The sequence below is a fragment of the Camellia sinensis genome, chromosome 3, assembly GCF_055761805.1.
Source record: "Camellia sinensis isolate YWXY chromosome 3, ASM5576180v1, whole genome shotgun sequence".
Classification (NCBI taxonomy): domain Eukaryota; kingdom Viridiplantae; phylum Streptophyta; class Magnoliopsida; order Ericales; family Theaceae; genus Camellia; species Camellia sinensis.
This window is the reverse complement of record NC_138963.1, coordinates 162655737-162680277: the sequence shown is the minus strand read 5'-3', so window position 1 is coordinate 162680277 and position 24541 is coordinate 162655737. Positions and strand designations below refer to the sequence as shown.

General features: G+C 32.0%; 1 protein-coding gene and 1 long non-coding RNA gene across 2 annotated transcripts; both read left to right on the top strand.

Annotated features, from left to right (window-relative positions):
• The first annotated feature begins 6576 nt into the window (after positions 1 to 6576).
• Positions 6577 to 13732, top strand: LOC114288209 (putative methyltransferase PMT25). Its single transcript, XM_028231695.2, has 9 exons — positions 6577 to 6910; positions 8483 to 9471; positions 9563 to 9712; positions 10584 to 10854; positions 10942 to 11052; positions 11179 to 11353; positions 12366 to 12638; positions 12918 to 13112; positions 13210 to 13732. Exons 2-9 carry the CDS (start codon positions 8515 to 8517, stop codon positions 13436 to 13438), a joined length of 2361 nt encoding a protein of 786 aa, XP_028087496.2. The 5' UTR covers positions 6577 to 6910; positions 8483 to 8514; the 3' UTR covers positions 13439 to 13732.
• Positions 13733 to 15554: 1822 nt separating this feature from the next.
• On the top strand, positions 15555 to 20051 carry LOC145822870 (uncharacterized). Its single transcript, XR_014364712.1, has 2 exons — positions 15555 to 15858; positions 19251 to 20051. It is a non-coding gene; the product is annotated as an uncharacterized LOC145822870 (long non-coding RNA).
• The last annotated feature ends 4490 nt before the right edge of the window (positions 20052 to 24541 follow it).

The window sequence follows — 24541 nt, the reverse complement described above, 5'->3', positions numbered from 1 at the left end:
TTTTTTTTTCCCGCCGTTGCTCTTTCTCTCTCGAAACTGATTCCTCCGATTTTCTTTCATGTCTCTCTCTCTCTCTCTCTCTCTCTCTCTCGTCTCTCTGTTCTTGTTCTCTTTTCTTTCTTCTTGATTTGCTTGCTAATGCAACTGTTGTGAATATAACTTAATAGCTAGTATAACCTAATAATATTACATTATATTTTATTATATAAATACAATATATATATATGCTTTATAAAATCAATATATATAACATTTTTTTATAACAAATATAAATATATAAATATTTAAATTAATTATATATAATTAAATAACAAATTAATTTAATTAAATAACATATTAATTTAATTAAATACCACATTAAATTTTCATGTAACTACGTAATTAATAAAGTTAAAAATAAAATAAAATAATAATAATCGTAATAATAATAAATAATGACTTAAGAAAATTAGGGTCGCTACAATGACACCAAGTAAATATTTCATTCAAGTATCCTTTTTCTCCCCCATTATAGTGTTCAATTTGGTTGGTCAAAACACAAAGAAAATTGTGAGCAAATCAGAGAAAAATTAGTCAAAACACAAAGAAATTTGTAAGCAACCCAGAGAAATTTCAAAACACATAGAAAATCAGAGAAATTAAGCAAACCAGAGAAATTTCAATTAGAAAAATTCCAAAACACAAAACACTTTTAGTGAGTTACCCTTGAGAATTTGACAAGATTCGACATTCTTCTTTTTCTTTTGCTACTGAAATTTAAGCAAAGTGAATTTTCTCTGGATTGTGTGAATTTTCTTTAGATGTAGGAACTGTGTGAATTTTCTCTGGTTGTGATCATTGTTTATAATTTTTTGAATTTTCTTTGGCTGTATGAATTTTCTCTGATTGTGATCATTGTGTGAATTTTCTCTAGTTATGGTCATTATTTGTAATTTTGTGAATTTTCTCTAACTGTGGTCACTGTATGAATTTTCTCTGTTTATGGTTATTGTGCGAATTTTCTCAAACACTGTAGGATTTTGATGTGTCTAGAAATTTCAGTGAAAATGCCCAGAGAAATTCTAAATATGAACACACAAACACACTCAAAGAAATTATAAGGGGATTTTAATGTGTCCAGAGAAATTCCAAACATGAACACACAAACACACTCAGCGAAATTTCTCTAGTTTTGAAATGTTTCTGAATCCAAATTTCTCTGGATCAAAATTTCTTTGAAAAAATGTTGAGGGACTCTAACCACTATGAAAATATTGTATATCTTTTATCTTATAAAATCTTAATATCAGAAGCCTTACAAAAAAATCTCCTTATTTTTATGTTAGAATCTATATTAAGAACTAATTAGATCCGCATTCCAAAAATATAATTATGATACAACAAGTTGCGAAATAGAATATCAACAATTCGAAATTCTTTGTTTTATCGCCCCTAATTCTAATAATGTGACATTAAAATTAGACTCCACATAATAAAATTTTTGACAAATCAAAGTTTGATACTTGACAAACATATTATTAAGAGTGACTTTTAATAGTGATAAATTAAATGTTTCAAATATTTTTCATAAAATATATAGAGAAGACTCATTTTGTTTATGCATTATAAAACGAATGACTTACACAAGTGAAAGGGAACCGCAGCTCTAAAAACAAAAGAAGAAAAAAAAATTAATTTAATTAGGGGTCTTTAATCTTGCAATTATTAAGAGCTGCATATCATCCTCTAAAACTTCTATTAGAGCATCTGCAGCAAACCCTGTAAATCATTCTCTTACTTATTTTAGGGGTTGGAGCTCTCTTTATATCACCATATCAGCTCCCTTATACGCACCCTAAACTAATATTTGCTACAGTGACTCCCTATATGTAGAAAGTCACTGTAGCTCCCTCATATTTGACAGTAATCGTCTACTCGGATGTCCCAGATGAGTGATCTGGACAAAACTTGCTTCGTCGGTCGTCCACTCGAATGTCTGGCCAATCAACCTCCCGAACATTCGGCCGGTCTACTGCCCCTTAATCACTGCTTTGCTCTGTCTACTATGTCCATTCTCAAAACTTGAATGTCTTCTCTCTCTCTCTATATATATATATATATGTATATGTATGACAATTGCAGAAGTGGAAGGTAGAGATCTTAGTTGGATTGGAACTTGAATTTTGGCAATTCAATGTGAAAACAACAGGTACGATTTAAGATCTCAAATTATTAGGAAAACTTAAGTTTTCTTTAATGATTTTATTACAGAGTTTTGAATTCTAGTTTCTGATCATCTATTAGAATTATTAGATTTTGCTTTCATGTGCTCTACCAAAATATATTTCTTCGAATGATTTGCGAATTTTGGCTGCTTCTTTTGAATTTGGAGCTCTGAATTAGTAGATGTTTCTGTGATCATTCCATAGTTGTGAATTTAATACTTTGAAGCCAACATTTATAATTCTCTCTGTCCTGTTTGATTGATTATACCGTATTGTTTCGTTCCTATCTTTTCTATTTTCATTGATGTAATATAATTTGGTCAAATATTACAAAAACTTGTTCTAATCTGTTCATTCAAGAGGACCTGGATGAGTGAATACCATCCCCAGTTAATCCAAGAAGAAAATGAAAAAGTGAAAGAATAGAGAAAGAATATTTTAGGGAAAGAATAGGGAGTTTGATATGAAAAATAAATGAAAAAATGAGTCATAAAATAGGAAATAAATTTTTAATAATATTTTACGATAAAATTTAAGTAAATGGTTAGTGATGCTCTTAAGCATGATTTTTGCATCAGTCACTCCACGCAACCATTAGCCTTAATCTTCTCAGAATACAATAGTAATACTAAATATTTTAAAAATTTTATTAAATGCGTGAGACTCACATGGTGTAGGTCTAATATTTATATAAAATATTTGATAAAAAATTTAATAAAACTTTTGAAATCTTTATCATTTTTCGAAATACAAATAAATGAGTGAGAAAAATGACAAAAAAAAAATGTAAAATTGCGAAGGGCAATAAGCCTCTGTTTGGGAAGTGGGTTGACTTTTTGATTTTTTTGAATTTTTTACTATTTTAGTCTGGTTTAGAAAGGACTTTTTAACTTTTTGATTTTTTTGACTTTTTTTGTGAGAGAAGAGTATATTGATTATGAGTTAGATTTGATATTTTATTTTTTATGACTAAGATAACCTATTTTATTTTTTATGACTATTTTAATCCCTAATCCACCAAAAACCAACCTCCCAAACTATGCCTAAGCGTCCCCAGTGACTTGCTGCGGCAATGTCTGAGACTTTTCCCGCAAACAAACAAACAGCGAGAGAGAGAGAGTGTGTGTCGGTGCATGTTGAGAGAGAGAGAGAGAGAGAGAGTGTGTGTCATCGGGAGAGCGATCACTAATCACGTGGTGGACATATGGGTGGAGAGACACACGTCCTGTCCATCATCTTCCCACTTGTATGTTGGCGCGTTGTTTGGGAAAGTCTGTGAATATGGCTAAATTAATATTAAAAAGATAAAATAAGTTAATTTAATTTAATTAATAAAATAAAATATTATATTTAAATTATAATTATTTTTTAAAAATTATTATATCTAAATAAAAAATTAAAAGTTTTTTCCCAATAAAATTAATTTAATCAAGTTAAATTAATTAAAAAATAAAAAATTAAACTAAATTAATTCATTCCAAAAGGCGGACTTGCGTTGCGTTTGGTTAGTTGGTGCATCACCTTATTGCTCGTGTGTGAAGGGCTTAAATTCCCTACTACATCCACCACCCCTTACCCTCAACCGACTCTAATGTTGTCAACCACTCACTAATTTAAATGATTCCTAATTTTTATTTATTTATTATGATTATTACTATTTTATTCACAAGATTGTTTGGGGCTTCGTCTAACTAATCTCAAGTAAGGCTTTGTTTGCCATACATTAATTTAGTCAATTTTTTTATATTTTTTAAATTACATCAATTAATATCTCATCTCTGTTTTTTTTGTATTTTTTTTATAAAAAATTAAAAAATATATTTATTTCAAACATTTCAAATCACCCTGAATATAATTTTATTTCACATGTAGTACTAAACAATTTTAAGCCTATATAGTTTAACAATGACCTCAAAAAAAAGTCAAAAGAATAAAACTTTATAACAAAAGAGCACAAAAGTCAAAGAATAAAACTTTTTTGTTTTTTTTTATAAGTCACGTAAATAAGTGCTCCAAAACATTTAAGAAAATGACCCACAACACGTTCAATTAGGAGATTTTTTTTTTTAAGATCCTTAATATTAAAATTTTATATGATAAATGATACATAATATTTTTATAATAGTTAATATTTTTTAATATTTTTACAAAAAAATTTTAATTCAGAGAAATTTCAGTTCCAACACAGAGAAATTTCAGTTTTCATAAAGAAAATTCTCTGATTTTATGGAGAAATTTTAAAATTTCTTTAGTATAATCACATAAATTTTTTATTAAGAGACCTTAACTAATAATTTTTTTTTTTTGAATCTCTCCTACTCTATAAAATTAAAAAAGAATGTTTCACTACTGTTCCTTTTAACTTATTTCAATACCTTTTCATTGAATTCATAGCTTTTTAAAAATAAAAAATAAAAAAAATCTATTTTCAAATCACTTTTCATCCTATTCCAATATTAACATTAAAAAATGAATTTATATTGTCAAAGTACTTATCATCACTTTTTTTTTTTCCTTCCCCTAACCTATTTATTCCTATTAATGTGAACTTTCTTTTTTTAATCGATTGAATTATTGGATTTTTTTAGCATTTTGTTTTATATATATTTAACATGTTTAATTAGTATTAATTCTTATAATAATTTTATATATTTATCACCTCTCTAATTTTTTCTCCTTTTATTTTATATTATAATTTAGATTAAGAGTAATGATTGAGACCCCCACTCCCATGACACCCTCACAAAACTTCCACAAATCTGAACCACTCATGATGTAAATCACACACATACATGAGTGCGCCCCACACATATATGGTGGGCCTGGATTACTTTGAGAGTGTGTGTGTTATCTTCAAAAGAGGTCCCAAATATTTTCCAATTATTTTAGATAATTTAGTTACAAGTCCTATTGGGTGAAAGTTGTCCTACGGTAAGTCTCACGTATAATTTTTTATTTTTGAGAATTTTTTTTTCAACTATTTTTTATTGATAGATGATTTTGCTCTCAATCGGAAGAAGCTAACGTGGAGTGTTTTGAAAAGTTGGTAAAAAGTTGACTTTTTTAATCCATTTTGTCTTTTTATGGGTAAAAAATGTGAGATATAATGTGACAAAAAATGGATAAAAAGCTAAAAATTGACTTTTTACCCTCTTCTCAAAAGACCCCACAAAGGGCCTGATATGCTGATGTAATGAAATTATATTTTATTTTTATATTTTAAACCTTAAAATATCATAATTTTCATATTATATTTTCATTTTTTTATAAAATTTATATTTTTAGAACCTACTCATTCAAATTTGTCAAATAAGATTAATATTAAATATAAAATTATATAAAAATAAAAAAATATTTTTTTTTGTGAAACAACTATATGAAATTAAGAATTTTATTAGTTTTCTCAGTTTTATACAAATAAAAAAATTAATATTCTAATTTTATAAATTTTAAATTTATCATGTTTGATAGATCTCATTCTGTAGATTCCATAAATCTAAATTTAATTAAACGTAAATATGTATAATAAAAATTATGAAATTTTAAAATTTTAAAACAATAAAAATAAAAAGTGAATGCCATATCACCATTTTGAAGTATGCTCATTTCATTTAGAAAAACAAAAATGCTTTATATCCCCACTTGGGGGTCGACCCCCAGTGAGGTGGAGGCCCGTGATTAGGCGAAAAAAAATTATTATTTTTTTTTTGATTGTCAGCCACGGGGGGCGCGCCACTTCATGCGACCCCCACTGGAGGTATTTAGGAGGGCTCTTTAGAAAAATTTATTTAGTACTCCTGGCACAGTTAGGTAGTATCTTATAAAAGTTGTGATTGATAAGATGAGGAGACTCATAATTTTATATTGTGGCATTGGTATGATATTTGGTCGATGGTATTGTCATATGTATGTTTGGAATATCCAATAATTTTTTTCTTAGGTACAAATTTTTACACATGCGGATAATTCTAAAAAAAAAAGAAAGTAATAGGATTTTCTTATAATAAAATATTTTGAATAGGACCTAGTCTAAAAAATTCTATAAAAATGAATTTTTAATTAAATAACCCTATTATTTTTAGTAAATTTTATAAATTTTTCTTTATTCATTAATATGATTTATTGACTCTCATTTGAAATTTCGAAGTTTAAAGTAGCAACACAGTTTGCAAAAGGTTTTAGTTTTATAGCTTTTTTCCTCAAAAGATAATCTCTCATATAACAGGTCGCGTGTCATCCTACCATTGACCCCTGCTCTCCGATTGTAACTTCTACCAATTTTCGGATAGCAGAGGAAAATCTTAAGTCTTGCACCTTCCCGTCCAGCTAACCCACAACACATATTTACCAAAAAGCCCCTCTCAATTGACAAAATTACACGTTCACCCCCTCTTTTTTTTTTTGAATCCGCGTGAATCCTCTCCTCTCTCTCTCTCTCTCTCTCTCTGCTTTTTCGGTGTTATATAAACTTCTCTTCATTAGCATTATTATTGATGGGCACGTATACTTATCACACTCTCTCTCTCTCTCTCTCTCTCTCTCTCTCTCTCTCTCTCCATGCTTATCATTCTCTTATAGGTCTAATATTTATTCAAATCCCAACTCAAACAACTTCACAACTCTTCTTCCGTACAGAGAATGAACTTCGAACCCTGATTTCTCATTCAGATCCGTAGTAGCTAACTATTTTTCTACTCAGAAATCAGGTACAATCAAGTCACTCTTCTTTGTTCTTCTTAAGTTCATTGTTCTTTTAAGATCTGTTATGCTTGAACTGTTATTTGAATACTTTATCACTTGATCTACATTAAAATGTTTCATGTGTAGCTATTTGCTCTGTTTTTGTGCAAACTAAATTTTGCAAAGCTTTGTGCTTGAAATTACTTGTTTTGATGTAGTCTCATAATTGTGGATTTGGTAAAGAAACTGGCTAGGTATTAGACATGCAAAGGTAGTGGCATTAATTGATGAAATTTTGAAAGCTGGCTATTTTAAGATGTTTGTAAGTAGTATAGTTCAAATTAAGGCAATTTTTGGGAAATTCAATTTACTGAAAATTTGAAGATGTTTAATGTTGAATGGATCTATTTGAAATTGTTTATTTTCTCGCCATTTTCCATCAATCTGGCTATGTTTGGTTTCTTGAAGATTTGCATCTGTATGAGTGTATGTATATGCCATGCTTCTGTCTTCCCAGTCAGAGACCGACGATCTAATAATTGAGTAATTTCTGTGATGATCATGTTAAACATGTCATTAACTTTCTTTTGAGGGAGAGTAACTCTGGGACGAGCTGTAAACCCTGGACGTCTTGAGTTCGATTCCCACCCCCAGCTGGATTACTAGCGGGCCGCTGCTTCTTAGTCCGTCGATCGGCTCAGGACCCTGAGATTAGTTGAGGTGCATCCTAAAAAACGCTGGCCTGGATACTCAGTTATCCAAAAAAAAAAAACCTTCTTTTGAGTAACTGACATTTTCCTGTGGTGGATAGATAGCGATCCTACTAAAAACCCCATTATATTTTAACTTTTCAGAATAAAATAGTTCTAGAAATCAATATCCATAAATGAATGTACATATATGTACATCAAAATGTTTGCATATGCGTTTGTGTTGGAAAAGTTACATGTAACAATTATTTTCTAGCACAATGTGTGTTTGGCTATGCTACTCGGGCTCTTCAAAATAAATCAAATACCTGTATCGGACACCCAACCCTTGGATAAAGGTATGGGATATGTGTCAACTACTTTTCAACGGACACTTCTTATATAATTGTATATAACATTATTATTATATGTGTATAATTGCTATAAATATCTTTTTGACATTGTAAGTTATATATAATATCATTTTATCTCACATACTTGATTAAAAATATAAAAATATAATATTTTTTTGCCGAGTCCACGTACCCTTGAATTTATGATTTGATGAGTCTGACTTCTAGACACATACTTGCACCCGACACCCGTACCCAAGTTCATGTAGCATAGGTTTCAGCAATGAAATGTTCAACCATTTGGATCCATTAAGTGGCCAACTACCTTAATAGGAGCTTCTTATTCCTTAGAGCGGACATTCTATGGGATTTAGGTGTTAATTCAGAATTCTGTTTTGTTATTTTATTTGCGTTCATGCACTGATTCGTTTGTCAACTTCTATTTAATTGTTTGTTGGAATTAATACATCTGTTGCATTGCAGGGAGTTCGTTAGTTTTTTTTGTTTTTCTTGTTTGTAATTTTCTTATTCTCTGTGTTTACTTTGGCCTGGCCAGGTGTACGATATAGAGATTGCGTGCCCTGAAATATGGCTTTAGGAAAATATTCCCGAGTGGATGGGAGGAAATCATCAAGTTGTTGTTCGACCATTACAGTCGTTGTGTTTGTTGGTCTTTGTTTGGTTGGAGTTTGGATGTTCATGTCGTCATCTGTTATTGTTCCTGTTCAGAATTCAGAGGTGTCTTCTCAGGAGACTAAAACTGAGATGAAACAAAAAGTAACTGACAATGTTCAAACTAACCATTTTGAAGATAGTCCAGGTGATTTACCAGAGGATGCAACGAAAGAAGAAGGTAGCCTAAAAAATGGTCGGGATGACATTGAAATTAATACATCTGAAGAGGAAACGAAGAGAGAAGCTGAAAATGATGGACAAGGAAAAAGGGAAGAGTCGGAATCCAATTCAGATGGTGAATCAAATTCAGAAAATGTTGAATCCAATTCAGGTGGTGGGGACTCAAATTCAGGAGATGGAGATTCCAATTCAGAAGGTGGTGAGACTAGAACAGAATCACAGGAAAATACAGAGGAAACAAAGAATGAAGATAAAGCTGACAGTCAGACTGAAGAGAAAATTGAAGAAAATCAAGATAGGGATTCGGAAGAAAACTCTGGTGAAAACAAGATGGAAGACCAGGGCGGAAATGTGATTTTCCCTGCTGGATCCCAGTCTGAGATTTTGAATGAGACTACTACCCAAAATGGGCCTTGGTCAACCCAGGCTGTGGAGTCTGAGAATGAGAAGAAATCACAAAAATCTGTGTTGTCGAAAGATCAGAACGAGTATAAGTGGAAGCTCTGCAATGTAACTGCTGGGCCAGACTATATTCCCTGTCTTGACAATATCCAAACTATCAGAAAACTTCCTAGTACAAAACACTATGAACATCGAGAGAGGCACTGCCCAGATGAAGCTCCAATGTGCCTTGTTCCTCTACCAGAAGGATACAAACAGTCAATTAAGTGGCCTAAAAGCAGGGAAAAAGTATGTCTTATTTATGCTAATTATATAGAAAAACTGTTGGCAGTTGAAATTTTAGTCTGGCTTAAATGGGATATTCTGTCACATTTTGCAGATATGGTACTATAATGTTCCCCACACAAAGCTTGCAGAAATTAAGGGGCATCAAAATTGGGTTAAAGTTACTGGAGATTACCTTACTTTTCCTGGTGGTGGGACTCAATTTAAGAATGGTGCCCTTCATTACATTGACTTCATCCAGAAAGTAAGTCTTCATAGTTAATTTTCCAAGCTGCCTTATTCTGTGTAATATCTCATTGCTGGTTCTGTCATGAAACTTTTTCTGTATTTACACATGATTTTGTGTCTGCTTTTGTGTATTATTGCTATTCTCTGGGTTCCACAGTTGAAAAGTAGAGAAAGGAATTTATTCATTATTGTATTATGTTTCTATAGTTGCATGCAGTTTATTTTGTGCAAACTTTTAGGGAGAATATAAGTATTGTTGTAGTAAAAATATTGCATAGTCTCCTAGGGGACACCCATCAGCTTAGATCGCATTCCCCCAATGAAGAGAGTCAAAGCTCGAGTTTCCTTATGTTACTTGTCAATAATAATAATAATTTTAAAAAAAAACCAAGTTATAGTGTGAGTTGTCACAACTGCTTAAGATGCCCTACGGGTGTCCATCCTACTATTATCTATATGTGTGAGCATGCTATACGTACAAACTTGTGCACAATATTTTGACCAAAGGTTCATAGCTCGCACTAGCCATGAACCCAAAAAAAACAACCCGCCTCTTCCCTCTGGGTTTTTAATGGGCTATTGACAAGATGACATAGATGGAGCTGCATGCATCTATGGAATATATATGTATTTACATTACACATATTTCGATAAATCTGTAATTCTATATATTCTGTATGAATACTTGGGACATACTTTATTTCTACACTTAAATGGACTTCTTTTATGTATATTTCTGCATTGTTTTTGAACTTTATCTGAGGACAAGCTCAATGCATGAAAAAAGAAAATTATAAGGAAAAAAATAATGGGAATCCCAAAGATTCTTGTGGGAATCCTAATCTTGTTTGCATGAATAACATTTTGATATTTTGTCCAAAATGCAGTCTCTTCCTCAGCTTGCTTGGGGTAAACAAAGCCGTGTGATATTGGATGTTGGGTGTGGGGTGGCTAGCTTTGGAGGATTTCTTTTTGACAGAGATGTGCTTGCAATGTCATTTGCTCCCAAGGATGAGCATGAAGCACAAGTGCAATTTGCACTTGAAAGGGGGATCCCAGCAATATCAGCAGTCATGGGTACCAAGAGACTACCCTTTCCCAGTAAGGTCTTTGACATTGTCCATTGTGCCAGATGTAGAGTCCCTTGGCATATTGAAGGTACTGTTTGTTTTTCTTTGATCTAACGGCTCTGATTTATCACTGATTAGTTTTGGGCTTATAAATTCATTTTAATGGGCACTGCAGGTGGTAAGCTTCTCTTAGAATTGAATCGTCTCTTGCGACCTGGTGGGTACTTTGTGTGGTCCGCTACTCCTGTTTATAGAAAGGTGCCTGAAGATGTTGGAATTTGGGAAGGTAGACTTAATGTGAACCTATTTTATGTTTGAGAAATGGAGTTGTGAGATTGATGTTAACAGCTTTATTTTTAAAATTCTTTGTTTTGTTTTATTTTGTTTATTTCATTGTGAAAATTTATGGCAGCTATGACTGAACTGACGAAGTCAATGTGCTGGGACCTGGTAGTGATTAACAAGGATGAGTTGAATGAAGTTGGTGCAGCTATATACAGAAAGCCAACTTCCAATGAGTGCTATGAGAAAAGACCGAAAAATGAGCCTCCATTGTGCAAAGAATCTGATGACCCAGATGCAGCATGGTACCGTTTTTTGTAACCTATGTTTTTTTTTTTTTTTTTTTTTTTTTTTTTGTTTCAATGATAGCATGGTGGCAAGGGTTATGATTATTGGCTTAGTACACATAATATTAGAATAGAAACCCAAGGAATTTATTGAATTACAAATGTTCAAGAAACTGATGAGAGATGTTCAAACATCAAAATCGGTGAGTATATATATATATTATTACATAGATACTTAAAAAATGTGTGTTTTATTACATAAGAAAGAAGTTCACCAGATGAACTGCTGGACATGACCGTCATGGTACTCTATGTTACATTTACATGATTCAGGTCCATCTAGTTCTCATGTCAAGGACACTAGGACATAGCTAGATTTGATATTTCTTAATTTTCTGAGGGTAAATTGATGTTTACAAACTAAAATTGTGCCTTTTATGCATTAAATATAAGTACTTTGTATATAATAAACTCGATTATTTATACGTACTTCTTGTTATTGGGTGCCTATGAAACAAGGCAAATGGGATATCAGACCCAAGTGTCAAGTATCCAACAAGGGTATTTCACAAATTCAGATGAGTCCATGTTGCATAGATGGAACTTCATTAGTTTGATATTTGGTAATATTTTGAATGCGTCCATAATTTGTATAAATTAAGATTTTTTTTTTCTTTGCTGTCATGTAGTTTGATTTGTCGAGGAAAATTTTCTTGTATGTATGTTTGGATTTTCAAATATGCTGACTGTATTGTAAGTCAAATTTAGAGAAACAAGTTGGTATAATCCAAAGACATTTCCTGTCTGTGGAGACAGCAATGCATGTTAATCACTAGATCTTTGAGGGAAAAAAATTAGACATAATATAAATTAGCCTTCCTATTTGAGCAATGCTATGGCTCCCAAAGGTCTCCATTTGGCTGCTGGCAGATATTTTCAATAGTAGAATCATTGTTCCTTGCATTACTGTTTTACTGAGTGAATCTTCCTAAATATGTGTGTCCATTGTTTTTATTGACTATGTATTCAGGAATGTACCGCTTCAGGCATGCATTCACAAAGTGCCAGTGGGTGCGTCAGAGCGTGGGTCACAGTGGCCAGAACAATGGCCACTAAGGGCGGAGTCAGTTCCCTACTGGTTAAAAAGTTCTCAAGTTGGAGTTTATGGTAAAACAGCTCCAGAGGACTTCTCTAATGACTATAAGCACTGGAAACATGTGGTGTCCAAGTCATATTTGAGTGGCCTGGGAATCAATTGGTCTTCAGTGAGGAATGTAATGGACATGAGAGCTGTATATGGAGGGTAAGAATGTGATGTTTTTATCTAGTTTTTCCACACAAGTTTGTATGGCTTGAATATTGTTTTTTGTTTAGTGAAATGATGAGCTTAATCCCTGTTGTGGCACATTGAATATGGAATAGGATGAACCATGACGTTGTCAATTAGAGAGAATATGAGTTCTTTCTTTTGACTATCATTGTGGTTATTGCTTTTCACTGTTATTGCTATCATTTCTGTTTTTGTTTCTATCCTGTAATTATTTTGGACTGTATCCTGATTATGCTTTCTTTCTGCTTTTAGGTTTGCTGCAGCTCTGAAAGATCAGAAGGTGTGGGTCATGAATATAGTCCCAGTCAATTCACCAGATACACTTCCAATAATATTCGAGCGTGGTTTATTTGGAATGTATCATGATTGGTGTGAATCATTCAGCACTTACCCCAGATCTTATGATCTTCTTCATGCAGACCATCTCTTCTCTGATCTCAAGAACAGGTTTATTTTCTTATGTGACTCTTCCTTGGAGTTTTACTCAGCATTCATCCCCAGCCCTTGCTGTTAACTTAATTTGGGGATGGTTTTCTGTCCGCAGGTGCAGCGTACAGGCAGTGATGGCGGAAGTTGATAGGATCCTAAGGCCGGAAGGACATTTGATCATACGGGATAAGGTTGAAACCATAGGTGAGTTGGAGAGCTTGGCTAAATCTCTACAGTGGAAGATCCGATTGACATTTTCAAAGGACAATGAGGGATTGCTTTGTGTTCAAAAGGCATATTGGCGTCCCATAGAGATACAGACAATTAAGTCAGCCATTGCGTAAGCAAAATGCTCTTAATTGTCACCACTAAGTTTTTTTTTGCTGCTGTATTAAAAAAACTTTTGTTTGTTCCACTACATTTTATTTCAAGGATGTAATAGCCATAGTATCTTATAACCCTCTGTATTATTTATATTAGGTTGATTACTCTTTCCATAAGCTACCCCTCAGCTTTGCCTCGTTTATTACCTTTTTGGCTCCCTTAAATTAGAGGGATCAGGTTCAGGCTCAGAGTTTGAAATGTAATAGCACACTATATTATTATATAAATTGATGAATCTAATTTGGGTTTTGGAAGTTCACACATTTTTACTATTGCAATAATTGCTTGTCTTCTATGTAAAACTGCAATGGTGATTCTAGCTGTATTATAGATCCAGAAAAATTTTGATGTTTACCTGCGAATTCACTTGTCATAAAATTCTTGTAATCGTCTGAAAACAGTCGTCTGACTTGTTTCTTGAAATCTCTGTTTACGACACTGCATATTTGCCAACATACCTGAAAAATTCTCAACCATTTTTTAGTAACTCTTTTCCTCATATTTCACTAGTTACTGGAAAATACCTGTTTCTTAATACATCTGAAAATAATTTGAGTTTCTTCTGACAAAATATTGACTTCTAAGTTCTGGCAGCTTAATTTAACGTATAGGATAAATTACAAACACACCCCTCTGAGGTTTACTTAAATTACAAATTACTTTCTATGATTTTAGAAATTATATTATGCCTTCTAAGGCTTTTAATTTTATAACAAATAGGTCATTTTCTTAATAAATCATCAAATTAATTAACATTTTTTAATAATATTAAAATTTTATTTTAATTAATAATTCAGATAATTTTATTATTGTATAGGTGAATAATTAGAAATTTCATTTTTTTAATTAATTCTGTTAAATAAAAAATTCTGACGGAGAGGTATTTGTAATTTTTCAAATCACAGGGAGTAATTTGTATTTTAAGTAAATCTCAGGAGTGTATTTGTAATTTACACTAAAATTATATTGTAGATTCAATGTTGAGGGTGCCTCTATTTACACATCATAATTTATCTCAAGGCAAACCACTTCTAAGAGCACACCTTTAATAATTTGGTAAATATATATTTTGTTCATCACACACCACAAATTTACATATTTATCCTTACTCACACACCTATCCACAACAATATACACACAAACTCCCATATTTACCCTCACACATCCTCACACACCCACCTTCTTCCATCTTCCCCCTCCATTCTCAGTTTCAATCGGTGAACACTGTGTTGGTTCTCAACACAGAGTTAAGCAGTGGTGAAGACGTCGTTGGTGCTCAAGTAAAGCAGTAGGTGAGTTCTCATTCCACGGATGCACAGTTCTGAAAAAAGGAAAAAAAATAAATTTATAACTGTTCCACAGTACAGAGTCGAACAAATGTAAGTTGTTCGATTGTAGTTTGTCGAACAGATGTAAGTTGTTCAATTGTAGTTTGTCGAACAATGACATATTTTTCACCTCTAGTTAACCGAACAACGATTTACCACTCATAAAATGAAAGCGAAGACAAAAACAACAAAAAAGAACCTTTTCATTGCTCCATTGTTCCGAATGAGAATTGTCAGATGCATCTTTCATTGAATCCAATCAAAATCTTCAATAATTCTATATTTTTGATTATTTGTTGAAGGGTTTTGACCTTGGTTCTAGGATTTTTAAATTCTTGACAGAGAAGATATGTAAGGAAGAAGTTTGAAATTGATAATTTATATTATATTTATTCTTGTCCATTATGGTAAATACACAAATAGTGTGTATCATAACTTGTCCTCTATAGTCATTTCACTTAAGGTTAAAATTGTAATAAAAAATAAATTAATTAATGGTTTGCCTTGAGAGGGAAGGTGGTGTGTAAATAGAATGACCCCAATGTTGATGGTAATCTTGGAGTTCCTTGTTCTTTTATGACATAAAGGCCCCCAATAGTCCCCAAATCAATTTGCTAAAGGGCTTAAATGGGACCAGCTAGCTGATCAATTTGTGTAGCAGTTCTGCATAGTAACACATGTGGAGGAATCTGTAACTGTTTTCCATACATGATTGAAATTAACAATGATCTGACTGAATTCAGTTTTTAATGATTTTCCTGGATTGTTAATGTTGGAAAGTAATGACATCATAATCTTAATAGGAGAAAAAGCAAACTTCATCATCAAACTCAGCCATCTGTTGATCTGCACTTCTATTATTAAAATCCTCTTGAATTACTGCTCTTGAAGCTTGGACATAAGAATATCTCAGGTGTGGTTAGAAATTTGAGGTATACTAGAAAGAATCAACGGCAATGACCCCAGGGGCAACTTTAATGATTTTTGTTCGACAGGTTTTCCAGGGAGAAAGGATGGATTTGAGCTTTCAAAATCTTGCCCGTGCACATCTGGTAACACACGATGATCCTGGATTTACAATACCAGTTTTTTTTAATATTATTTTTAATCGAGCTTTCTAAATTAGATCCAATCTTCTGGTCTTTCATTCACTATTCAAATGACTGGACCAGTAGAAATGTAGGCCCTGTCATTTCCTTTTTCCTTTCTAACTAGTAGTTTAGGAGTGCCTCAGGCTCTCAGCTATCAAGTATACCTTGATTTATGTGAATACCTAAACTTAATCACCTGATAAAGAACTGATTCGTGGTGTGACTCAATTTAGTGATTGCGCAATTCCTTGCTTGATGATTCAACAATCGAGTTTTTTTGTTTGATCTCAACTGGTCTACCATTTGACTCATCAGCTACCCTGCTTATCCTTTGCTGATCAAATGAATGGTCTACGAGTGATTGATCACAAACAAAATTTCAGTTTATTTATTTTTTATTTTGGACAATACTTCTAAATTAACCCAGATGGGGACCTGTCACTGCCACCAGATTTTATTCTATGATTTCTGGTTAGTTGATAGTTTGATTTTGGTCTAAAAATTGACCAGGTCAGATCTGAGATATGAAAATTTTAAAAGGTTACTTGAGGAATTTTGGTGCTATTGTTTTATTTTTGTCCACTGATTTTACTTCTGCAGAATTCTCAAACGTGTTAGTACATAGTAGTTATCAAACTTCTTAGACGATAAATTGAAGATTGTGTTCAAGTTGTATGCCCTGAAAAAGAAGGAAAGGAGAACGGAATAGTTTAAAAGAGGGTTAAAAAAAATGAAGGAAGAAGAATGCATTCACTCTTGGGAAGGCTTGAACAGGGGTAGAGGATATGTGAACCACTATGGTTGCACAACCAGTTTGTTATTAGATTTTCTGTTTTGAGAAATATGTTTAATTTATTTGTTAAGGTACTATTTACCATACCCACAAAGTAATATATATAAATATTTGTTATATTTAGACTTTGAGCATTTAGGTTTTCAGCTAGAAAGGGTATGGAGATTTGTATTGGCTCAATTAGAAAGGGTTTAGCTTTAGTGATTTGTAGAGTTTCAAAACAAAGAAACATTGTTGTTTCAAATCCTTGTTAGTACATACATAAAAGCCTACATTTGTGTGTTCTGACATTGTCGTTAACAATATTTTTGTTTACTGACTTCACTTGTTACTTTTGATGTATAAAATCAAATTAGTCAATAAGATATAGACCATTTTGTGTCTGTAATAGGGGTGAGCATGGACCGGATTGGACCGGATTGGGGTAAAACCAGGACCAATCCGTTATCTACGGTTCCTGAAAAATTGGAACCAATCCAATCTGTTTAAATCATGGAACCAATCCGAACCAATCCATTTAAATACGGATTGGATCGGTTTAGGACCACGGATTCACATAATTAAATAACAAATATATATATATATATATATAACACTTTAATTTCATAAAAATATAAACATAGCGCTATATCAGTTCCATAATAGCAACATGTTTTTTTATAATAGTGACATACTGCTCTTGAATTTAAACAACCATAAGAAAATACAAACAAAAGTAATAAAATAAGATATTATACGGTTTTAGGTTTGAGTTTAGATTTTATATAGAATAAGAGAAGATACTATGGGGGAGGATGTATAATAAAAATATAGACTATTTGTATACGGTCCGGATCGGTTCCAATCCGGAACCGTGGGGTTCAATCCAGAACCAATCCGTGGACTACGGATTTTTAATTCTTCAATCCGGAACCGAACCGCGGATTCAAAAAACCAATCCAAACCTATCGGATTGGACTGGACTGGATCGGATTATGGATTTCACGGATTCCTTGCTCAGCCCTAGTCTGTAACATTGGACCACCACTTCGATAGGGGTGCAAAATCCACCTCCCTCCAACTCCTCATGTCTTAGAAAAGTCTCTATGTAAGTTATCCTTCATCCGACATTCCTCTAACTTCTATGATTTAAAAACTACCTGCAATTTGAGGACCACCAGTAAGTTTATTTAAGTGCTGTCTTCATTAAAATAATGGCTAGTCACCTTGTTCATGCACTCCACATGATAGAAAAGACTTGTGTGTTTTGTGATCTGTCTTGGTTCTGTATTTGATCTCTTTAAACCCTTAACATTTTCCCCACCAGAAGTTCATTTTAGAGGCTTTTTTCATTTCCTAACCCACCTCATCAAAAACCTAGGAAGAGGTTGTTGGGAATCTATTATCTAGTGCGGCTCTTTATTTTGTTTGGCTTTTATTTGATATTTTGTATTCATATTTTAGAAATATATGAAGTAAAAATAAAAAAATATGAAACGACATTCCAGTTTTCTCGAGAACAAGAAAGAAAATGAAATTTTGGAGAATAACCAGTGCAAATTGTGAAGGTTGTGTTTAGGATGGAACCAGAGTTGGTACTGATAGTGCTGTGCTTTTACCAATAAAGGGTGCCCAAGAGTGAACAAAATGGCGTGTCCATATCACGACCTTTTCAATGAAATATGATGATATCCCACTGGCTCTATTGATAATTGTTATCTTTTGTTCTATTAAACAATTTTCTTTGTTGGTAAGAGTAAGTATACAAAAGTGTCAAGATGCTTCTTTTTGCACTTCTAAAAAATTCTTAAACCTTTTTTTAACAAGGTTTGTCTGGCCTCTGAGCTAACTGAATATGACTAAAAGACCTCTCTCCTCATGTTTGCATGATTGAAATTGAAGAGTAGATATGTTAGTGTTTAGGTGGATGGGCTGTAAGGGTTTCATGTCGGATTTTTTTTAATGACACATTCTTGCTTGGAATTTGTTTAATGGTGGCTTGTATTATGCATATTATCATACATCCATGCTTAGGAAAATGCAATATAGCAGATAAATTGATTGTCTGAGTTGATCGATTTTGTTTGAAAGAGATTTTTTGTTTATTGAATGGTGAATCTTGACCGGTGATCCACATATTCCATGTTGCATGTGAATAGATGTCATGTACCACATACCCAATTCCACAATATGTTGTTGTTGTTGTTGTTGTTGTTTCCATGGATCCAAAATGTGCATCTTTTATGAAACTTAGTCAACCCTTGTCATGTATGATGTGAAATATTATCACGTAGCATGTAGAGATCATATATATATATATGCATTTATATTTCATATCATCTAAGTGGCAGTGCTGATTGTTAAGGTCTGGAAGAAGATTTGTTAGCAGAATTGAGTATTAAAAGAACTATTGTGGGGTCTAATATGAATGACAACTTCCTTAAATTTCTTAATCTGCTCAGACATTCAGGTTTTACTTTCTATTAGATAATGAGGGAAACAACATGAGCTGCTAACAGTTTTTGAATTGTTTAATTCTCCATTGTCTGCCACTGGCACATCTTTCCTCAAACAAAACAAGTTGGCAGCCTTCATACAATGCTCAACATGTCTGCTTCCTCAAGTTATCAAAAGCCACCTCTGAAAGTTAAAGGAGGGATCTGAGCACTTCTCTAGAGTACTCAACATGTCAGGTTCTTGGAGGCACAAATGCTTGCTCTTGAGTCTTCTTGCTTTCATTGTTCTCTCAGAGGCGTCAAGATTGCCCAAGGGATACTGGGAACAGATGATGCCAAAGAAGCTTCCTACTCCTAAATCATCTCCCTCCAAAGGCACAAATTCTGTGACTATGTCTTCTTCGACAGCCATAGAAACTGATCAAAATCGTCCTTCATCCGATGGGAAGGTCTAGTTTCAGTCTTGAGGAAAGGTGGTTTCACATCCCTCTCTCTTAACTGTAGAAAATATGATCTTGAACTGCAATTATTGAAGGAAAGAAGGCAGATTATCGTGGATTAGTTTATTAATTTGCAGGGAATTCTGTTAATCTATATGCTTATGAACCGAGTCATCACATGGATCAATGTACAGGGTCTGCAACAAGAACCTTTTGTGAAGATGACTTGAGTAGGTAGATATTCAACAGTTTTTAGGATGAGTACGTCGTTTCCGAACTCAGGAAGAGATGTTTAAATGGCCAGTTTTGAAAACCTAACTTGCTTTATTCCTTTTAGGGCCAATTGAATTGTTGTATGTAGAACAGATTAAAAGCCTGAGTACTTGGTGGTTCTCATTGTAATTAGTATCTCTTGTATTATGAATTTTCCCTCTGAATAAATTCCACCTAACTTGCCCAATTAAAAGGTTGTAATTTTTCTGGTAATTAGCTTGCAAAGTGAATCAAACCATGGTGTCTTCAGATATCCGTAGTACAATGTTCCTAACTTTTTAATTTTTATTTTTTTTATAATTATTATTATTATCAAGAACCTTTTTTTTTTTCTTGGGGGAAGTGGTATGTTCTATGCTCTTTTCTTTTGGAGCATATAGAGATTTCCCAATGAAGATATACTAATCTGCATAAACCCTCTAAAAAAAAAACACATGAACTAATAGAAGCACCAAAAGAGTAATTATAATCTCGTGTGAGGCTACCCCTAAAGCTATAGGACCAGCTAAGGCTACCAAACAGCTACCACACTATTTGTGAGAAAAATATTCATTTCACTATTTCTACCTAGACCAACATTACTGCCTTGATGATATGTTAGCTTTCAGAAGGGAAGGCTCGGTGATCATATTATAGGGGATTAGATGAGCCCGACAAGACATTAGACCCTCCCTCAAGACGGGTTTGAATCATAGTTTGATCATAATCTCACTAGAGTCGTAGCGAACAAAAGTCAAGTGTAGAGGTGAATGAGAACCATGTTGCTTCTATAATGACTCGAATCCAAAACTACTTGAATGAGATCCATGTCGCTTCAATCAATTTTCTAATTTAAGTAATTAGTCTGTGTTGGAACAATTCGTCTTGAATTATTCAGTTGGTGGTTTTCGGGTCTTCAAAACTTAGCGATGATCTTGTCTATGTAGAACAGAAATTTGGTGGACCACAAAAAGGTGTGTAGGGAGTTACAACAAATTTGCCTCCGGGATACAATGAAGCCTGATCTAAAGATCGAGTTTATCGGCGTCTGCATTGACGACAGTAGATCAGAATACTCTTGATATAATCAAGAAAATCAAGACATTGATAATCAAGTATGCAGAATTTGATTACTAGTAAGAAAAAATAGAAACTTGCTTAAGAAACTCTTGATTGAAAACTCTAAATCAAGAGGGGGAGAGAGAGAGAATTGTAGGAATGCTTTCTGGATTTTTGGATGGATTGAAACGACTGATTTCACAGCTTATTTATAAGCCTTGATGCGCAGATTATTCTCACACCGAATATATGCCTTGACTAATCATAATCTTATCCGTACGATCACATGCATTTCCAATCAACGGCTATGATCAAACAACTCTAGATCGGGCATGCAACCGTTCGATTGGTAACGGACGCCAAATCACTGCCACGCAGAATTGACTATATTCTATGTCATCCATGCCACATTGGATCCATGTTATCGCTCCAACCTGTCCGATGTAGATAGGAAAGCGCTCTCATGGCGCCGATGCGTAAGTGCAAATTGCGCCATCAAAGGCCACACAACCCACTGCCTACGCCATGAGCGCGCGTGTGCGGATGGTGTGAAGCACCATCCTTGCGGTGTGAGTGCATGCACACTAGCATCCATTCCACAATTTCATATTCAAAAGTATATTTCATGTAACACTTTATTAAGTACTCTATGTTTTCCTGTTTTTCCAATGTAGGACAAAGCCCCCAAGCTTATTTCAAGCTTTCTAAAAAAAAATAAGAAAGGTTTTGAAAACACTTAAAAACTAAACTATAAATTTTGAAAATTCCCCAACAGTCTGAACTTTTTCTTAATTCTCCATTCTATGTCCTATCTCCTTCATCTTGAGATTCAACAATCTCTCATATGAGGATATTATGTCTGAATGGACTTTTAGTTCAAATCTCAATTTTCTTAACTAAATATGAGATTCTGTAGCTTCTTGAATTATTAACCTAATCTCAAATCATATGCGTTCAAACAAACATGGCCCAAGGTTGCAGAGATTACTGTCAGATTTGGTGGTTTTCTCAAGGCACTTACTAATCAATTCTATTAACTACATTTATTTACCTATAGGTATTGACTGATAAATTTATCACTATAAATTAATTCATAAAAATATAAGAGATTGATAAATTTATCAAGACATAATGAATAACTAGCGGCCGCAAATCATTTGAAATTATGATATGAAATTCACATGTTTCAAAATTCATATTTTTCTCTAATAGAGAAGCGCTACAAATTATTTATTCTGAAAAGCAAGAATCGTAAGGCAACTTGTGAAAATAAATAAATAAATAAAATACATATGCATTTGGCAAAATAATGTATGATCTAGTTGGAGTATTTTTATTTTTTTGTTTAAAATGTAGTTAAGCATAAAAACACTAATCCAAGCCTTTTAATCACTTACAATCAAAACAAATTTGAAGAATACTGAATTTTTTCTTAAAAAAAACACACGCAAAAAAAAAAAAGAAGAAGAAGAAGAAGAAGAAGAAGAAGAAGAAGAAGAAGAAGAAGAAGAAGAAGAAGAAAATAAACAAATAAATTTAAAAAAAGAAGAAAAGCAAACAAAAAAAAGATAGTTTTTTTTTAAGAACATTGAATTGCTTAAAAACAAAACAAAAAAAAAGAAGTTTTTTTTTTTAAGAACATTGAATTGTTTAAAAAAAAAAAAAAAAAAAAAAACTCACACACCCAAAAAAATAAAGGAAATAAACAAACAAATTTTATTAAAAAAAACTAGAAATTATTTATTTTGAAAAGCAAGAATCGTAAAGCTACCTGTGAAAATAAATAAATAAATAAATAAAATACATATGTATTTGGCAAAATAACGTATGATCTAGTTGGAGTATTTTTATTTTTTTGTTTAAAATGTGGTTAAGCATAAAAACACTAATGCAAGCCTTTTAATCACTTACAATCAAAAACAAATTCGAAAAACACTGAATTTTTTCTTTAAAAAAAACACACGCACAAAAAAAAAAAAAAAAAAAAATCACACACCAAAAAAATAAAGAAAATAAACAAACAAATTTTATTAAAAAAAAAAATTTATACACAAAAAACAAAGTGAAAATAAAAAGTATAATTAATAAATAAAGAAAATAACATAACGGAATAAATAAAGAAAAAAAACAAAGTATAATTAATAAATAAACAAAATTTATTAACATAACGGAAGTTTTCAATGAAGAAAATAAAAAGTATAATTAATAAATATTACACTTACAATATAAGATAAGATTGCAATGTTCTTGATTAACTATAAGATTGCAATGTTCTTCACTAAAAAAGTGATATTTTATTGTGAATAGAGAGAAGTGAAGATGGTGAAAGTGAATTAAAACTACACAATAAAGCACATAAAAAAAAAAAATACAAAGCCAAGACTCTTAAAATATTATAATAAAAGAGATTTGATATACACAAAAAAATAAATAAAAATAATGATAATAATAATAAACACACAACAAAATATATTAAAAAAATAAATACCCAATTAGTATACAGTAATGTGTGTTTGGGACGTGAAAGATTGAATACACAGTTAACTTTTGACATAATGTACAAAGTGATAGTCTCAAGACTTGAACCCACAACCTCAAGGTTGTTAAGCCAAGTTTTAACCATTAAACCAATGCCCCTTTTATGGCAAAAAATATTAAGAAAACAAATAAACAATTTTTTAAAAAACTATAAATTTAAAATTTTTATAACACTTATTTTCAAAGAAATTTGATATATATATATATATATATATATAAAGTTATAGTAAAACATATTTGATAAAAAAAAAAATTAAGAAAACAAACAAACAACTTTTTAACAAATTACAAACCCAAGACTCTTATACTGTCAAAGAGATTTTTAATATAAAAAAATTAAAAAAACAAACAAAAAAAAAATTAATTTTTTAAAAAATAAATTAATTTTAAGAAATACTGAATTATTTCTTATACTCTATTTTTTTTTCCCTCTCCAAAGAACTTGATAACTTGATGGAACATTTTAATGAGAAAAAATAAAAAAGTATAATTAACAAATATTGTACTTAAGGATAAGATTGCAATATTGTTAAATAATTATAAGATTGCAATGTTTTTGAATAGGGAAGTGATATTTTACACATAATAGAGAAAAGTGAAGATGGTAAAAGTGAATTGAAACTGCACTATATATATATATATATATTTTATAGATATAGGAACTGCACAATGTTTTAAAAAGAGAAAGAAATCAAAATAAATAAATAAATGATGAGAGTAATTGATTGTGGCAGATAAGAAGTCTAGAATAGTATGGAACTATTGGAATGAAAAAGGTGTTTAGTGGAAAGAACATGAGTGCTTAATTTCTTTTATTATTATTTTTTTAATCTAAATTTCACGTGGCTTAAAGCTTCAAGACATCAAATTAAGGGTTGATTTTTAAAAATAATATAGATAAATTCTAAAAGTAAGATCTATTGGTAATTTATCTAATTTTCTCGACATCAAAGTAAATGATGAATTTAATTTCAATTAGCAACTCGAAGCTTTATTTGTCTAGTCGGAGTTTGACGAATTTCAAGAATTTATAAACAAGTCCTGGAGAAATTCAAAATTTTAAACCAATTACTCATTTGTCAAATTGTACTACCAAATTACATTTTGAATTTTTATTCAGATTTATA